Raw genomic sequence first — 18860 nt, 5'->3', positions numbered from 1 at the left:
CTCTTCCGAGTAGCATGTCTCTTGAACGAGGTTACTCCCGCTCCAGTTGAACCAGAACAAACTTACAACCTCCTCTCCCCAAATCAAATTGAACAAAACAAAAGCTGACATGAATTCTTTGCTCAGAGCCAGCAAAGGAACATAGACCTTAACTGTTTTTGTATTAAAAGTAGGTACTGTGTGGTTTAATGGATATTCTTCTCACCTTCCTGACTGAACAATACCCAAAGATCAGTCATAAAAATGTCTTCAAGTAATGTAAATATTTTTAAAATAAATGAAAACAAAATAACAGTAGGCAGCAAAAGGATAACTTGGCAGACTCGCTAACAACCTTCTCCCTTGGTTGCTTGTTACTGATTCTTCTCACAGGAAAGACTGAGCATGCTGATGTGACACTCTGTAGCTATTGTAAGAGGGTACTTGCTAGGATAAAAATTTATCAGTGATTTCATTATCTTTTTTAAGTCTCAGAATCTGGGGTTTTGTGCTTGAAACCTTAAGATCTCTTTGGCTGCCTTTATTTAGAAATACCTAAAAAACTGAAGTAAATTAATCTTAAACCAGATTAGGGTTGTGTAGCTAAATTCTGTGACTGTGTAAAATTGTCCACTAATTCTAAGGCTGGCTTTTTCATGGTTGACTTGCTTTTTAAGGTCAGGCAATCAAATCCATGGTAGAAGGGTCAGGACCATAAGTTAGGAGAACTGTTGTCAACAAAATAAATGTTACTAATGTCATTATGTGCTAAAGTCTGTGTATGGCATATGGAGGCTTCATTTTCAGTAATGTATAATGAAGTGAGGAAGAGATTTTTACTGTACCTGCCCTGCTTTGAGATCTTCTTAATGACTATTTGTTTTTAAACTCTTTCTCAGGATATGGAAGCAAAATGAGTGAATGTCAGTAAATGCACTGATGTGTCAGAATTGTGGATTTTATTCATACTTAAAGACTTGCATTGAGGGGGCTTTGTTTCACATTATGCCTTTTTTTTTTTCTTGGCGGTGTTTTAAAAAGTTATGTGCATGCATAATCATATGCAGCGCTTTATTGCTTATTTTTGGCAGTGCACAAGAACAAAAATTTAATTTGCTATTTTCCAAAAGTGCATTGTGTTTATGTAATGGATTTGCATCAGTTGCAATCTGTAACACAGTTAAGTGTTTTAATTGGCAGAACACCCACATCAAGACTTGTTTGTTTTTCTGATAAGGAAAATGCCAGCTAAGTTAGTCCATATGTTCTGTTCAAATAAGAAACGACATATTCACATGTAATGGCCATTCTTTAAAAATAAAATTAAAATGAAAAAGTAACACAAAACTAATGTGGAAGAGGGGCAAGTTTAGGCATAATTATGCATTTTTGTTAATTTTCAGAAATAGCAAATATTTTGCTAAGGAAAGCTGGTCGGCTTGCATTTTAAATGCTTGTGGTTAATGACTGTATCTGATGACCTGGGTAACGTTAAAATGAAATTGTACACTGTTTACTGTTTTTTCTCAGAAGGATTTACATGGTCTATATTGTCTAGTGAGTAATTGTCTACTTTCAAATGACTTGAAACTCACATACTATATAGTAGTTTAACAATACTTTAAAAATGTGTGGAATATGGTAGTAAGATGGAAAGAAAAATAGAAGTTACAGAGCTCCATTTAATGAAATACATCCTCTTCAGCTGCCAGTCATGAAGGAGCTTGACAGGCTTCTAATTCTCCACAGCTGCAGAATCTATTTCTGCTTCTTCAGGGGAAATTGGAAAACTTCCACATATTTGCCAGCCTAAGAATCCCACATTAGGCTCTGCTCTTTCTGCCAGAAGGGGACCCTGACATTGCCCAGCTGTCAGAGATGGCATTTGAACTCCTGCTGATAATATCGGGGGAACTCCACTTAGGCTCTGATCCTGGTATCTTAATAGAGAAAAAATATCTCAGTTTATCTCAGTTCTCTTTGTTTCTAGGTAGTTCATAGGAATTATTCAAAGTTATGTTCTGGCTAGGACCTGGCTTTGAAACAAATATTCTTAATTTCTCGGACTGCTAATTTTCCTTCAGGATTTTTTTTTCTTTCCCCCAAGGATGAAGAAGTCTTCATCATCTTTGACTTGTTATTAAGGGCTAACTCTTAGAATAGAGCAACGCTGATTTTTAAGGATATAACTCATGCAGTATATGCTAATACAGGACAAAACTGATTTTTAATTAAATTTAGGTCCACTGACTTACACCTACTGTCCTTATCAGCGAAAACCAACATATTATTGAAGATTTAGTCAGGAACATCATATATACATGATGACAAATATTTTTGTAGTTTCATGTGAGAAATCAGAAACAGGATGAGAACCAGCTGTTGATGTGGCTTCCTTTAGCTGTATGACAATTTCTTTTTGGTAATGAAATGACCAAGAAGATCATAGTGTTTCAATAATACACAATGAAGAATCAAACTCCTGCAGCCAGTTACCATCTGATAGCTATTAGCTGCTTTTGTTTCATTGGACATTATATTTGCTTAAAAAAAAAAAAAAAAGTGATATTACATCATGTAAATTTGATTTTTTAAAATTCAAAATCTCTGATAATTACAAAAAGGAAAAAGTCTGATGGCCACACTTGCCAGGAAACCTGGAATTTACAGAATTAATTTAACATCTGTACCAAGTGCACATAATTTTAAAAAACCTTCTAATAACAGTGCGGTCTCAGAATGATTTCGTTAAGAAGGAAGAGGAGAATTGTGTAACTGAAAGCCTACTTCGTAAACACAAATGATTTGATAATATATTAGTTGTATGCATGAGCCACAGTGGGCCCCTGAGTTGTAAGTGCTGATCAGTTGATCAGTCTAGTCATGCAAGATTTGAGTATAGTGCTACCGCTAATTGAAAAATGTGGGCTTAAATGTAAGAAATTTAATTTTTAAAGATGAGGTCCAGGATGTAAACCCCACCTTTAAGTAATTGCTTTTTGATAGGCTACAATCTACTATTGGCAGTAGATTAAAATAAATTAAAGCTGGCAATAGGTATTATTGTGGTGTGGTTAGATTTCCCACTTCACGTATGTTGATACATGTCCCTAATTCTAAGAGTCATTAAGAATATCTCTGTAGGTTTAAAAAAATCTTTTATATTGTTTGTTTTGGTGAGTTTTACCTTCTAACCTGTGGTACCTTTATTTTTAGAATTAGTCTAGAACAAATTTTAATTAGTTTTAATACTAGTTGTAATGTAGTATCAGCCTAGGTTTATTGCTAGCATTGTGTTGCAGTGGTGACAGCAGCCTGGAGTTTTTTCTGAGTCTTTTTTAAAACAAATGGATGTTCATGAGCTTCTGAAGAATTTTTTATTATATCATTGCCTGTGTATTTAGCATGATTATACTGTGATCTGGTGCAGAGTATTAAATGAAGTAACAGCTTGTCTTTTACATTCTTGAGTCAATCTCCAAATTTTATTGGCACTTAAATATTTCATTGTTTATTTTATTAAGTGAAATCTGTTTCTTTTATGTCCTGTGCAGAATGTGAAAGATGATGGGCAGCATGTATGGAGACTGAAACACTTTAACAAGCCTGCCTACTGTAATCTTTGTTTGAACATGCTAATAGGAGTCGGCAAGCAAGGCCTCTGCTGTTCTTGTGAGTATAAGCATTTCAGCGTCCATTTGCATACATGTCTATTCTTAGAAATATTGTGCTTGCTGCATAACAAAGAACTAGTAGCTTCCCAGTACAAACCCATTACCAGCACAGTTGTGTCTCCCCCTTTTGTATTCTATGACATGAGCGCTCAGGGTTCCATTTTTAATTTTTCAGGATATGGGGCTTTCAAAACTATTGGGAGTTTTTTTGCTTCCCCTCTTAGCAACTATGATGCCTAATTTCAACCTTATATTTTTGTTATTCCTCTTTTGTTTTTATTAATAATTTTTCATATTCTTTAATAAATAATAATATCTTCTAAGTCCCATGCTTATTTATTCAAATTTTGAATATAATTCTTCTTTTGTTGAGTGTGAATGTCAAAATGCCAGTTTCCCAGAAATCAGATTCTGTAATGCTTCTAAAGTTTTGTATGTTTACTTGGTTTGTAACCATAAATTTCAGCCTTGCCATCCTTTCACATATTAACTGATTATAGATTTTAAAGGTAAAAGAACACAGAAAAATACTGCATCTAATTTGACTCTCATTAGACTATTAGATGCAGTTAGTACAGTTCAATTTCTTGAGTTATATCTATGTATCTCCTCATAATGTGTGTTTGACCAGCTCATAACCTCTATCTTGAGAAACCAAATCTTGCCGAAAGATATCTCGTCTCTGTTTGAAGGTTTCAAGAGATGGATGATACCTATCTTTCTTTTGTGGTGTGTTCCAATGATAAATCATCTTTTTTTAACAAAGACCTTTTTTCTGATTTGAATATGCCTGGTAGACAGTTCCAATGATTTGTTCATGTTATGCCCTGCTCCATTAGATTAATGAGATCTTTAGTACCCACTGTATTCTTCTTATGATGGTATCAAGTCACCTTTCATTGTTCTTTTTGATAAATTAATCAGTTTCTTAGTGTAACTTACTTTCTCCATTTTTGGTATGAAAGATAGCCCATGACAGCTGATCAGGATCTTTCTGCCAGTACAGTTCTATTGATTTAATTTGAGATCGGTCTGAATGAATGAGGGTTTTGGAATCGGCCATTTCTCTCTCCTTTGTGGGCCACAGATCTCTTTAAAACATAATTCAGATGTAAATCCTCCACATAGGGGTTTTCATGTAGCATAGTTTCATTCACAATACCGTGGAATAAGAGAGAGACATTTCTTAAAATTCAAATAGAAATTGCATAACTTCAGATTAATAAATGCTGATGACTAACTGGAAAATATATATATTAAAAATGCTGAATTGGCTGTAGATCTTGAAATTTTACATTGTTTAATATTCTTTTATGTCTGACTGATGTAAACTTAATGCTTGTTAGGAAATAGAAGACCCATGTATGTTTGAAAGAGAAAATTCTATTGAGCAAATAATGTAGATTATCTTCTTCAGTAGTTATCAGAAATGTATAGATGAGTTATATAAGGTAAACTGCCCCAAAAAGACCAGCCTTACAAGAGCTGTAATTTTTTCTGCTGCAAGGTACCTCTTCAAAATTTATTTGTTATTGTGCTTGACATTTATTTGCTGAGAATAATAGTCCCAGAGTATCTGAAGAACATCCACATGTTCCTTTCAGTTACTTCATGCAGCAAGGGGCATGAGTCTACTTAACAAAATTCTTACACAATTTCCTTATCTCACTAAGCTTCTTCTCCAATACATTTTCAAAGCATTGCTATAGATTTCATTATTTGCATTTTAGATTGTGTGGGAGGAAAAAAAAAAAGGAAACTGCAGGGGGCCTCACCATCCCTCCATGGTCCAATCAACAATGTTACTCCCTGCAGTTTGTCTGATTAATGGCTGCGCCTCCCACTGGGTTTGTGTAATAGGTGCAAGCAAGGTGTTTAGAAGTACTTTGTGCTTAATTGCTCTCGAGGTCAAAAGCTTGAGACATATACCGTGCAGGGAGAAATTAATTCTCAGTTTTGAATAGTTGACTCTATTGAATGCAGGTATAAGCTGTAGTATTATTTCCTCACCTAGGCACAGTTGTACAGTTGAAGTCAGGAGAGCTTTGCATTGTACCTTGACATTTGTGTTTTCCAAACACAGCTGCTGTGATCTTTAGAGACCTGCTCAACAATAGTAGCTACCTAAAACTGGTGTGGAGGGGTTAGGAAAAACAGATTCACAGGAGTTGGTATTTGGAAAAGTAAGAGTTAAAATTGCGGTGACTATATGGAATGCATGACAAAAATTGCTATTTGAAAATGGACTAATCAGCCATTTAAGATTTATAAATCAATAGAAGGAACAAAATAAATTCATTGGCTTTTATTTTTGTGCTTGCCAGCTGCTCTCATGCCTATAGTTTGTAAAATATAGATTTCTTTCTACTAGCAAATGACACCAAACCATTTGGCAGTCATCAATTTATCTTTAAGATTTTTGTCATTTGGGAATTATTGTGAAAAAATTTAGTGAGCTCTGATTTAATTAAGCATTTCCTGTTATGCAGTGATAGTGCATTCTTGGATTTCTCAGTTGCATAATATTTCCTGTTCTAATTGGCCTTTTGTATTACATGGAAAAAGCAGTCTAGTTTGAGTTTTCATTGACTGATTGGATCGATTATATAGAGATGGCATGCTGGTAACATTTTTGTTTCATAAGAATGTAGTCAGAAACACCATTGCCTCAAGATCTATTACTGTGTTTCTTTTTTCAGTTTGTAAGTATACAGTCCATGAACGCTGTGTCTCAAGAGCTCCCGCATCTTGCATCAAAACATATGTGAAGTCCAAAAAGAATACTGATGTAAGTTTGGGGTAACATTAACTTTGCTATGTTCCTGTTAATTTAGTAACTCTACGTATATCCACACTTCTTTTTTTGCAGGTAATGCATCATTTCTGGGTAGAAGGAAATTGTCCAACAAAATGTGATAAATGTCACAAAACTATAAAATGTTACCAAGGCTTGACTGGACTTCACTGTGTTTGGTGTCAGATCACAGTGAGTATACTCTAATAAAACCTTTAGCACAGGTTAGAGAGACAAAAATCTGCGTATCTTTTTTATAGCCTCATAATTCAAAAGGTCTCATTCAGTTTTGTCATCAGGAATGGCTGGTGTGTATTTAAGAAATTGTATATGCAGAATATTCGTAGGAGTCCTTAATTGTTGCAAGCAAATATGCTTAAAAGGTGTACTCTGCTTCAAGACAATATACAAATGGAAATAACATATGTCACTCTAAAGAGCAGAATTCCCAATTTACATTACAGAAAGATGATAAAGAGTTTTCAGTATCGGGGAAAGTCAAGGTCACTGTGACACTAGGGCAAAATCCTAATTTGTGGTGTACTGACAGGCAAATGAAATTGAGGACATCTGGTAGGATACAGTGATTTCAAGTGCCTGAGAAGAATAGCAGAGACATCTTGATAATATACTAATCTCTGCACCAAGTCTAATATATATACAACTTTTGTGCACTCCTTATTAAGCAGGAACCAAGAACTGGAACTAATGACATTCAAGGAACACTGCCCTTATAAGTGAGATCTTCATGCTAGAAGGAGCAATGCCAGTATTTCCTAGCCAGGGTAGGATTTAAATCCAAATGGAGAGAGATTCAGCCTTCTTATAGGGTTTTTGCTTTTTTGCTGATCTCATTATTATTGTTATTGTTAGGGAACAGCAGTTGTTTGTTCAGTGTTTTAAATAATAATACGAGACTGAGGCATTAGTGAATGCTTGTTTTCAACATACGAGTTTGGATGTTTTATGACATATTTTCTTAACACAAGAATACAAAATATGAAACATCATCAAAGAAAATAGATCCAGGATACTTTCAGTGATAAACTGTTATGATTACTTAAAAACCAATATTTTAGAAGAAAGCAAATATTGTAGTCCAGATTGCTGTCAAAATTTGGATAATTCATGTAGAGAGTAAAACACCCAATCCAAAATTTTCACATGCAGATAATTAAATTAAGGCAACGGCTATCTGTGTTTAGATAGATAAATAAGAGTGTTCCACTACAGATAGAGAAGTATTTACATCTGTATCATAGATGTATATCATTGAAGAAATACATATTATAGAAAGCTTCCTCTTAAAGTCAAAGGAAGTTGCAAATTCTGTAGCTCCTCAGAAAAAATACTTTCCTATTATTTCATGTGAATCTGGACCAGATTTGTAAAGGCCTTTTACTTCTTGAACATACACATCAAGATTTAGAGGACTTCCATAAGAACTGATATTCCCTGAAAAAATACCAAGGACTGATTTATCATTGAAATCACTGTGAAGAAAGAGGTTAAATTCTTTTGAAAATATCTTAGGTGCTTCTGTGCATATTTAAATGCTGAAATATCTATCAAAATCCCAATCAAAAATGAGCCTATGTTTTTTGATGGACAAAATTGAAAATTGGCATTGAGGTTACAATTTTATAATTGTATTTAAAGATTTTTTTTTCTGTAAAAGTAATGTTATATTTTCAAATTAATGTTTTAGTTTAATTTTTATGGCTTCAGGTGTAAATTAGACAGAGAAGTGAAAGATTAGTATTTTTAAAGTTTTAGAAATACTGAAAATTATTTGGTTTTCACTCTATTCACTTTTCTTGCAATTTTGTGTATTCTATATATTCTACTGCAATAAATTTCTTTGCTAATAGTAATAACTTTATTAGTCAAAAAAAAGTGTTTTAAACTTCTAACATATGCATGATTTTTTAATGGATATTCTGAAGTTATATAATTATCATGACATCCTTCATATGTTTTCAACTCCTTCTACAACACCACATTTAGGGCTTGTTGCTGACGTATTTTTGTAATTTAAGAGGATGCTAGTTATTACACAACTAATTCTGAGAGTCTTTCATGCATTTTAAATATCTCTCCATCCTACAACTTAGCAGGGTCAGTACTAATGTCAAATAACTGAATCAAATCCTGAAATTTAGAGATGTTTTTCAATAAGGAGGCTCATTATACTGAGTTCTCAGCCAGGCCCATGATTCCCTCTTCCATATACTCTGTAGTTCTCTACTACAGTCTTGTAAATGTTTTTGTCTTTTTTTTTTTTTTTCTTCATTTTCTCTCCAGCAAATGTGATTTTTCCTACTTCCCAGGCATCTGGTTTTGAGGGAGGTAATGTTCTACAGGAGCTAGGTTTGGGGTAAGGGATTTTTGGGGATATGTATTTTAAAATCTGCTAAAACATTTTTTTGAGAAGAGATACATATTACTTTATTTCATTGTGTCAAACTGTTATTTTCATTAAAGCTACATATTTTCTACCATTTCTGTTTTCTGCTATGTGCCAATTCTGTTGTCAAAGATCAGCAGAGACTAATAAGAAGATTAAGCTTTTTTTTCATAGATAAGTTTGCATGCCACCGAGTAGCAAAGCTGCTAATTACCGCTGAATGTGTGAAGATACTTTTATTTGATGTAACATGTCCTGGTGTGCATTAATTATGGTACAAGTAGCCTTACCACTGAGGCAGAGAATTAGCATGACAAATGATTTAGATTACAGGGCTACCAAAATACTCACAATAAGGCTTTAATACTCAGATTAAATTGAAACTCATTAGACTTTTATTTTCTGTTGCTAAGTAACTACCTGAAAAGGTAACTTTGGAGTATAAATTAATATGGACAAGGCTAATATTAGGTGCCAGTCAGCTAAAAATTCAGAAATGTTATGTCAACATTAACTGTACCAGATAACTTTATGAAGACCATATTACCATTAAAGCTTATATACATCAGCAACTGTTTCAATTTTATTGTAATTTTAATAGAGTTCATAGTGACATAGTTAAATCATCTACGGAAAAATGAATCAGTCATTGGAAAAATGTGATTTACAGATGCAGACATCGAACTCCAGTTTTTATAACAGCTATTGAACCTGTTGAACTAGTGCTGTATGCTACCTCTTGTACTAGTTGAATCATTTGGTAAATAAGATTTTTACTTCTGAATTTCTGATATTTATTATCCTGATTATTTTTCTTGCATGTTTTCTTGCAAATATACGTAGCTTCTCAAAAAAAAAAAAATTCCTATGGATCTCATGGGTGGACTGTGGGGTGGATGAGGAATTGGTTGGATGGTCACATCCAGAGGGTAGTGGTCAACAGCTCAATGTCCAGATGGATATTAGTGATGAATGGTGTCCCTCAGGGGTCCATGTTGGGACGAGTACTGTTTAATATCTTCATCAATGACATAGTGGGATCGAGTGCACTGTCAGCCAGTTTGCAGATGACACCAAGCTGAGTGGTGCAGTTGACACGCCTGAGGGATGGGATGCCATCCAGAGGGACCTGGAGAAGCTTGAGGAATGCACCCATGTGATCCTCATGAGGTTCAAGAAGGCCAAGTGCAGGGTTCTGCACCTGGGTCGGGGCAACCCCTGGTATCAATACATGCTGGAAGATGAAGGGATTGAGAGCAGCCCTGCCAAGAAGGATGTGGGGGTCCTGGTGGATGACAAGCTGGATATGAGCTGGCAATGTGCACTTGTGGCCTGGAGAGCCAGTTCTATCCTGGGCTGCATCACATGAAGCGTGTGGTCAAGGGAGGTGATTCTGCCCCTCTACTCTGCTCTGGTGAGACCCCAGCTGGAGTCCTGCATCCAACTCTGGAGCGCTCAGCACACGAAAGCCATGGACCTGTTGGTGCGGGTCCAGAGGAGGGCCACCAAAATGATCAGAGGGATGGAACACCTCTCCCATAACAAGTGTTCAGCCTGGAGAATAGAAGGCTCTGGGGAGACCTTATTGCAGCCTTTCAGTGCTTAAAGGGGGCTTATAAGAAAGATGGGGATTGACTTTTTAACAGGGCCTGTTGTGACAGGACAAGGGGTAATGATTTTAAACTAAAAGAGGGTGGATTTAGACTAGATATTAGGAAGAAATTTTTCACAATGAGGGTGGTGAAGCACTGGCACAGGTTGCCCAGAGAGGTGGTAGATGCCCCATCCCTGGAAGAAACATTCAAGGTCAGGCTGGTCGGGGCTCTGAGTAACCTGATCTAATTGAAGATGTCCCTGCTTATTGCAGCGGGGTTGGACTAGATGACCTTTAAAGGTCCCTTCCAACCCAAATTATTCTACGATCTCTATGGGAAAGGCATGTTACCTGAAGAACTTAATGCACAGTTTATTGAATTAATGCCGAAATAGAATCATCGAATCATTTAGGTCGGAAAAGACCTTTAAGATCATTGAGTCCAAAAGAATAAACTTTAAGCAAATTTCACAATATGAGGTTTTATTTTATTGTAGCTATCTCTAATAATATTGTAAAGTATACCAATTAAATGTGAATGCTTTGCGTGATCCAGGCACACAACCGTGCCTTTGTACTGTGTGCCTGGATATATATGTTGATGTATTCTATTCAGAGACACTTGAATTGAGTTAATTCTTAAACTATCAACAAGAACTCTTGATTGCTAATGCATAATATTTCAATAAATATAATTATATGTTGGCATTTTATGTTGATGTTACATATACTTTTTTCCCTTCCACCTTTTCAACAGTACAGAAGTAAGACACTGCAGGATATTCTTTCCATGTTTTCAGAGTAGAACTCTTCCAATTGCTTTCAGGAAAACTGGATGAATACTAAGAATAAAGCAGAAAAAGAGAGTAATTCAGGTTCCTCAGCAGTCAGTGGAAGCCTGAACATTGATCCAATCAAGGCCAAATTTTCCCCAATACAGCTTAAAGCTCTTAGATATTCCTACATTATTCTCTTATATTTCATATATATTGTCATAGATATTGCAGCACAACAATTGAATCATTAGTGACTTTATTAGCTTCAGGTAGGAAGCAGAGTTATACTAATAAAGCCAAAGGCTGCCCTGAATTACCCCAGATTGCCCACTAGTTGTTGAACAGAATTTCCTGGCTTAGTGCAAGAAGCTGTTTTCTGAAATAAAGGTTTTGATCACCAATGCTGATGTTACTGTACTGCCATGCAATGTTCTCATTTTATGTGCTGGACCACATGTGCAATTTCCAGACTGGAAAATATTTTGATCTGCTGTTCTTTGCTTCAATATAAATTCATTGGTTTGTCAATCCTAAGAGGCTTTCCACTGCAGCATGTTTAATTTTTCTTGTAGCACGCTAGTAATAATTAAACTCACCCCATTCTAGGATGCCCATTTTCTTAGATTGTAGTAGTAAAATGTCTGAGTTGATTCTTCATTTTCTGTCTTCCCGTAGTTGCATAACAAATGTGCTTCACATCTAAAACCTGAATGTGACTGTGGACCTTTGAAGGACCATATTTTACCACCCACATCAATCTGCCCAGTAGTATTGGTGAGTTGTCCATATGTTTATTTCTCCTGTAATCCTCTGTCATAGGTAACAGCTAAAACGATGCTGGGACTGACCGCCAGAGTATTTGTTAAATTCACACAACTGTGTGAACCTTAAACACAATGGGTAATCCTGGCTGATGAGCGTACAGGCACAAGCGTGCTTTATCCTCTGCATATTGTATTTTCCATCATGTGAGAATGAACTTTCTGTAGGGCATGTTATAACTGAAGCTGACTCAGGTTTTATCACTTACTCAGACTGTACTTACCAGAAACTGTATAGGCAGAACACTTCTACATTTTACATCTTTTATAGATCCAGCTTCCCAGAATAATGAAGTTATTCTTATGGACAGGTTTTGCTTGGGATGCATATTGTATATCTGCAATGCTGAGGTCTCTGATCTAAGCCGGAGGTTACCTAGAATGATGACACTGGTCTTGCAGCAAGCTATGCATCAACATTATGGTGTATTTTATTCTGCAGTCATGGGCAGTAAATTTCTCTGTCCACAAAAACAATAACTCAATTCAATGAAAATAAAAATGCATGCTATGTGTAGGTTGTATAGAAAAGAGCTGACCAGTTTATCATGAAAAAAGAGCTTTGGAATTAAATTATATATTCATATATTAAATTGGATATTTTATGCTGATGAAAGTCATATCATCATCATATTCATAACAACAGATGTGTGGTCCTCTTTAAGTATATTTCATAATAAGAGTAAGAAATGCTTGAACTTAAGAAAGAATGATTTATTGCAGGGAGGAAAAAGCAAGAAAGTATACCTTCTATTCTTAAACCTGTTTCTGATCATTAAGAATAATATTCATGCCTATTGTAAATTAATTATTTCCTGTTTAATACTTTTGGCTGTTTGTTTATAAATCTGCTAAGGGACGGATGCTAGATTTTGCCCTCTACTGTAAGTAGGGACTATTCCATTGCTGTCAATGAAGGTAAAGCAATGGAAAGTTGGCTTTAATATTTATGAAATATTTTAAAATATTTTTGGAAAGTCATAAGAGTAGTTTTGTAGTTTGTGTTTTTTGTAATAGTATTTTGGTATGACTTGGACAAGTTCTGAATAATAACTGCAAAGTATTATTTTAAGTTTATTGGATGATATCATTCTGTATTACATTATTGAATTTTCAGGATTTTAGGACAAACTTTAAAACTTAACATGTAGAAATTATGGTTTTGTTAGTGGACTGTTTTTGGTTTATTATTATTTATTGTTTATCGTTCTTATAAACTGAATAAAGCCTCAGCATGAAATTTCATCTTCAATTATATTTGCGTAACTCCATTTTCTTTTCAGGAGAGGAAGAGGGATAGAGGAATTAAGATTTTCATTCCACAATTGGAGTTTAGTTAAGTTGTTTAGAGGATATATAAAACCACTCTAGAGTCAAATCACCCTTGAATGGGTTTGTTTTATCTGCAAATTTTGAAGGCATAAGCAGAAGTAAATATGTTTTCCTGTATCAGAATCATGTTTCAGTATTACATACTAATAATGTAACATAAAACATGTGTTTCAGCACAATGTATATTGTTAGGAATGGAAAATATATTTTACTGTGATTTAATGTGAACTTTATAATTCCATAGTATATTAGTTCATGGAGTAGTTTCTTCCAAAAATGCATTAAAATCCCTAGTATATTTACATTACAAATACATCAGTGACCTACCTAATAGGAATTCCACCTAGAAATTATTGATTACAGTGTATGTATTATTTATCTTAGTAATTTTTTAATTAGTTTCTCCCATTTCCTGTTATGGGGATTCCTTTTGAGGAACATAATATTTCAGTGTATGTGAAATCAGCACTCCTAATAATGACAGCAAAAACAGTGAATATATCTGTATCAAAATTGTCAAAACATACAATAGTAAGTGCGTCTGTTAGTAGAAATGATGTGTTCAGACGTATCAAATCTGATATACCTGGCAGTGGAAGGGTCTTTCACCTAGGACACCCATTTAGCTTCAGTAATCAGCTGAGCAATAATATTCTTGCAATACTTACATATATGTGGCAGGTAAAGAAAAGCAGCTAATCACAATGCTTTTCGTACCAGGTTTATCCTTGACTATTTTGAGGTATCAGAGAAGAACATATCTCCATCTCTCACAGAATAAGTTATAGGAGTTGTGTGAAAATAGCAAGTTGAACAATCTTGTACCTTTGATCTCCCAAAAGTATTGGCCCTCCCTTCCATCTGTAACTTTGGAAGTCCAGACTTCTTCCAAAAAACTGAGCTCATCTCACACCAAGGTGCCTTCTCATAAGTTTTCCTTTAAGAGTACAGGGTAAATCCCTTCTCATCCTTTCTCCTTTGCGGAACTGGGGACAATACCTTTCTCATCCAACATGTCTCATTTCTCCAGTTCTTGTGAAGTCCAGCCTTGACTCTTTCTGCAGAGATAAAGACAATTTTTTCATAAAGTGCATTTCACAGCACCATGTATTTATTATACCAGAGCTACCAAACTGGTGTCTCAGCTGCAATTTGTTGTTCAGGTCCATATCCTCTCAGTTTTTCCATTTCCTAGGTATCCCCTGACATTCAAAATCACTGCTGCAACTGTGAAGAAACAGTAAAAAATTTACCCTTCCTGATTGTAATATCACAAAGGATGATGTTTCTCTTCCCCCTAAACATAGCCATCTTGACTCAGGTGACTGTTCTGTATTACTCATTTAGGGTCTCTTTAGACACAAGAGAGATTCCTCTAAAATAGAGTGACTGGTATGATCCTCTCATCCTGTCCCTTCTCTTAATGGCTGGAGAGAGAACCTAAATGCCTGTTCATCTGAAAGTTAGATGTCTGGTCTAAGTTAAATAAGCGGGATCCCATCTTTAAAACTGCAAAATGGAACTTGTCAAATCTTATTCCTAAATATGATAAGCTACATTTTCAGCTGAAAAATAAACTATGGAAAAATCACGCAACTGATACTGTGTATATATAATGAAAGAATCACATTATCTGTCTAGATTCAATGCCATATAAAGATTTTTCATATCTCACTACAATACTTATAAATGTTTTTAGTGAAATATAGTCTGTCAACTTTAAAATTAGTCCTCTTTTCTGTTTACTGTATAGAAGGCTTGTTATATGGTGAAGTTTTTTGTTCAAGTTAAATGAGTTTTGTTATAAACTGTGTGTGCAGATCTCAAGTGATAGTCTTTTAATAGATGTCAGATACACTTTAATGTTACTCTCTTTTATTTCGGTAACGTTTTAATTAATTCATACTGATTGAATAAATGTACATTGAGACTTGTTTCCTAATGAGGGCACATTTAGAGGAAAGGTTTTGCATCATTCTGATATCCTGTGGGTAATTATATTCTAATTATGTGGTGGGGGGAAAAAGTCTATAACTCAGTGCTGATATTGTTCATTGGACCCAATTAATTACATGCACATAATGAAAGTTCATGATAAGGTTGAATGGCAGTGAGTTTAAAAATCTTTAACTCAATTGAATCCTAGCCTACCAAGAGTACAGAATTAGATCATAACCAGGTTAAAAACTGGGTATTGGAATGAGATGAGTGAGTAATGAAGAAAAAAAGATTGGTCTCCTTATGATACAGCTTCCCTCCCCCCTGCCCCTTTATAAGGCAGAAAGGGAAAAAAGCGAACATATATTTTGGCTTCTTCATTTCATGCCTGCCTTTACTTTGCTCCTTTTATTGATGAACACATAGGATGTTCTAATTCATATTTATGTTTGTAGAAAAGTAATTAGATTTTTCTATTTCCCGCCAAAATAGATATAGCCTTGGGTAATTACAAGTCAGCCAATAAAAACCTACCATTTAATAAATATATATTTATTTCATAATGTATGATGATTTTGATTCTCCTATTGTTTCTGTGAGTTCTACAATGAATTATTTTTTACTTTCTAACATTGGTTTTGAAAGCTATAATTAAAACTGTTAATCATGGAATAAAAAGAAAATTATGGAATAAATTGTAAAACATAAAGTACCCTGATTATGGTGTGAGCATTATTATATGGCAGTTATCACTGTATCCATAGTAACCAGCTTACTTCAGAGGGGGAGGGTCTGGTGTAATATTGAAGACAAGAAGTGAAAGAAATAAAATTTAAGATTGGATATGCCTATGTGTTCGAATTTTCATTGTTCAGCATTCTGGGACAAATTGGTCATCATGATAAAAAGTTTAGAACAACTCACTTTTTGTTTTTCTCTTATGAATGATTTTGGCTTTTCTTTTGTCTAGTGAAGATGCTTATATCTTTTTAGGACAAAATAATTTAAGCATAAATTCCATTTATATAAATATAAAATTTATAGACAGAGAATTTGGTGTATATAAAACATATATAGAATTTTTATACATCATAGAGTAAAATTGTTTATATATACTTAATATAAAATACCATCATAAGTCAAATTCACTTAACCTTTTATTTTATTTGGTGGACAAAACAGATGTATCTGATTTGGATTTGGGTTGGTTTGGCATTTCATTGTGCAGGGACATAAATGTTCAAAAATCTTTTTTTTATAACTAGTTGTGTTTAGGCACATGAAACCATATACACAACAGATTACAAATATTTTAGCTAAGAAATGTGCCTTGTGAAACTAGACAATATGCATTATGATCTGTAGCTTCAAAGTTTTGTGTAAATAGAGCAAGTGTGTTGAGATGCTGGCAAAAAGTTATACAGAATTAAAGTTGAAAATATTGTACAAAAATTTTGACTGTTCCCTATTTAGAGAAACTAGATAGAAAAGCTAATGGCTGTGATATGATTGCAACATAGTTCAATAGATATTTTTTCCATGCCTGATAATATGTTTTATTAATATTATTTTCCTGCAAGCTAGGTGAATGTTACTCACATAGGAAAGAAGAGATGTAGAGAGAGAAAAAGGGAATTAGCAGTTACTGGTTGAAGAATGAGTTTCTTTAATCCCTTTTCCAGTTTTAATCCTAAAATGATTCATCTGTTTTTATTATAGTAGAGATCAGTTTTAACTCGGTTAAATCCCAGGTCAACATGGAGCACAGAAAGTCAGTGCAGTGTGTAAGCATCTTTATGAGCAACTCGATCCTTTGAAGTTGAGTACTAGCCTTACTCTGAGTTTCTGAACAAAGATACCAAAAAAAACAGTTATTTGAACATAGGTGCTTCTGACAGGCTAGAATTTAAATCTGGTTGTTGAATATTAAGTAATGACATAGCAATTGAAACACATCTAAAAAGCAAAGCAAAACAATTTTTTCCTTTTCAAGTGTGCATCATATTGCAGATTCAGATATTTAGATTCCCTGAGAATCTAAAACAGACTTGAAATATAATGGTGTGCTTATCTACAATAAGAGCTTTTTCATTTCTTTGAAGTCAGAAGGAAATTAATAATTGCCCTGGAGGAAAATGTATCTTCCTAACTAATTATCTGTTCAGCAAACCCAGTTCAATGTTAAAATAATAAGATGCTGATAAACTGAAATGGCAGCTGTTCAATCATTTTAAGTTATATCTAGTTGCCTGCCCACAACTCTTCACTACTGTCTGTCCCTAAGTTTATTCCTTATATCCTCTTCCATTGGAGTTTAACGTGTTTTTATTTGCAAAATTCTTTTTCACATCTTTTGTCTTTCTTGGGCAGTGTGTATAATTGCCTGCTGTAGCCCAAGTTCATTTTAGGTTGTAAATGAAATTAAAAGTCTTGGGCCTTACTGTTGCTGCATGTGGATGCATATATTGAATTGGTGCAAGATGTAAGGTGAGTTATCTTCAGCCAACTGAATGAACTAAAGCCCACAAGCTAAATGAGAAATACTTGATTGTGATTTTGATGTGTAATTCTAAACATCTTTATTAAGACATAGTAAACAAGCAACACAAAGTATGTGTGTAAAGTTATCTTGTCATGATTCCTTGTTCAGAACAGTCTTGCGGTCAGCTATTTTGGAAGGTAGTCTTAAAAGATATTGTCTCCATTCCAACCTTGTCTTTTTCCACATATTTTGGCTGCAAATGTTTCTACCAAGACAGCTCTGGGATAAATTAGAAGCTTTACCTTTCCTCTATAGTATGGGCATGTACCAGTCACTGGACAGTATATTTACTAGGGAATTGGTCACTAATCTTGTCCACAGGATGACTTTTAGCTTCAGCCCATGGATGTAGAGCTGGGTATTGTGCTACAGCTGTATGACCTTTCAAGGCACCATGATGTGGTGTCCTAATATTGGCCTTCTGATTAGTATGTACACAAGGTTAGAGCTGGAAATGCAGAGAAAAATTAATAAAGTAGATTTTCAACATATTTTAGCACATCTAAATCATAGTTAGTTGGATGTGATATCTAACAGACATTACAGATAGATTGCTCCCCAGGGTTTTGGGGTAGTGGTGGTGTTTTTTTTGTAGTTTTCAGGGTGTCTGAATCTTTTGCTCTCTTTGCTTATTGTGCAACTATGGACAGAAATTGCATGGAATGGAATTTTTGTAAGCAAGTTCTTGGATACCACATAGGTTTACAAAATGATGGTCTACGAGTGCTTATTCTGTCATTGCATATTAAAGCACAGTTTTTGCACCCCTTTGAGATTCCCATGTCATTAAAAAAACAGCTCTAAGGAATCATTGAGCAACCTTCCTGCAAGTTCCTTAAAAAACCCAAAGCATCAGTTTGGTATTCAAGTCACATATTTAAGTTTCCATGGCCTTCATCCTGCAAACATTTGAGGATACCTTTACATGGTATTCCATGCATTCCAACTGATCTGATATGACCAAATTGCAATGCTACAGGCTTGGGGAGAAGTGGCTAGAGAG

At 34.7% G+C, this 18860-nt stretch overlaps 1 protein-coding gene across 1 annotated transcript in view; it reads left to right on the top strand.

The window, feature by feature from the left end:
- Positions 1–16954, top strand: part of LOC104617487 (diacylglycerol kinase beta-like) — a gene marked incomplete at its 5' end in the record, with an annotated part of 58150 nt that extends 41196 nt beyond the window's left edge. Inside the window, 5 exons of the mRNA XM_010282821.1 lie at positions 3534–3651; positions 6353–6441; positions 6523–6639; positions 11900–11998; positions 16919–16954. Coding sequence (XP_010281123.1) covers positions 3534–3651; positions 6353–6441; positions 6523–6639; positions 11900–11998; positions 16919–16954 — 459 coding nt within the window. The remainder of the gene's footprint in view (positions 1–3533; positions 3652–6352; positions 6442–6522; positions 6640–11899; positions 11999–16918) is intronic.
- Between the last annotated feature and the right edge of the window lie 1906 nt (positions 16955–18860).

Source organism: Phaethon lepturus, unplaced genomic scaffold (assembly GCF_000687285.1).
Source record: "Phaethon lepturus isolate BGI_N335 unplaced genomic scaffold, ASM68728v1 scaffold11972, whole genome shotgun sequence".
In the NCBI taxonomy this organism is placed as follows: domain Eukaryota; kingdom Metazoa; phylum Chordata; class Aves; order Phaethontiformes; family Phaethontidae; genus Phaethon; species Phaethon lepturus.
Note: the sequence above shows the minus strand (reverse complement) of the source record. Positions and strands in the feature narration are given on the sequence as shown.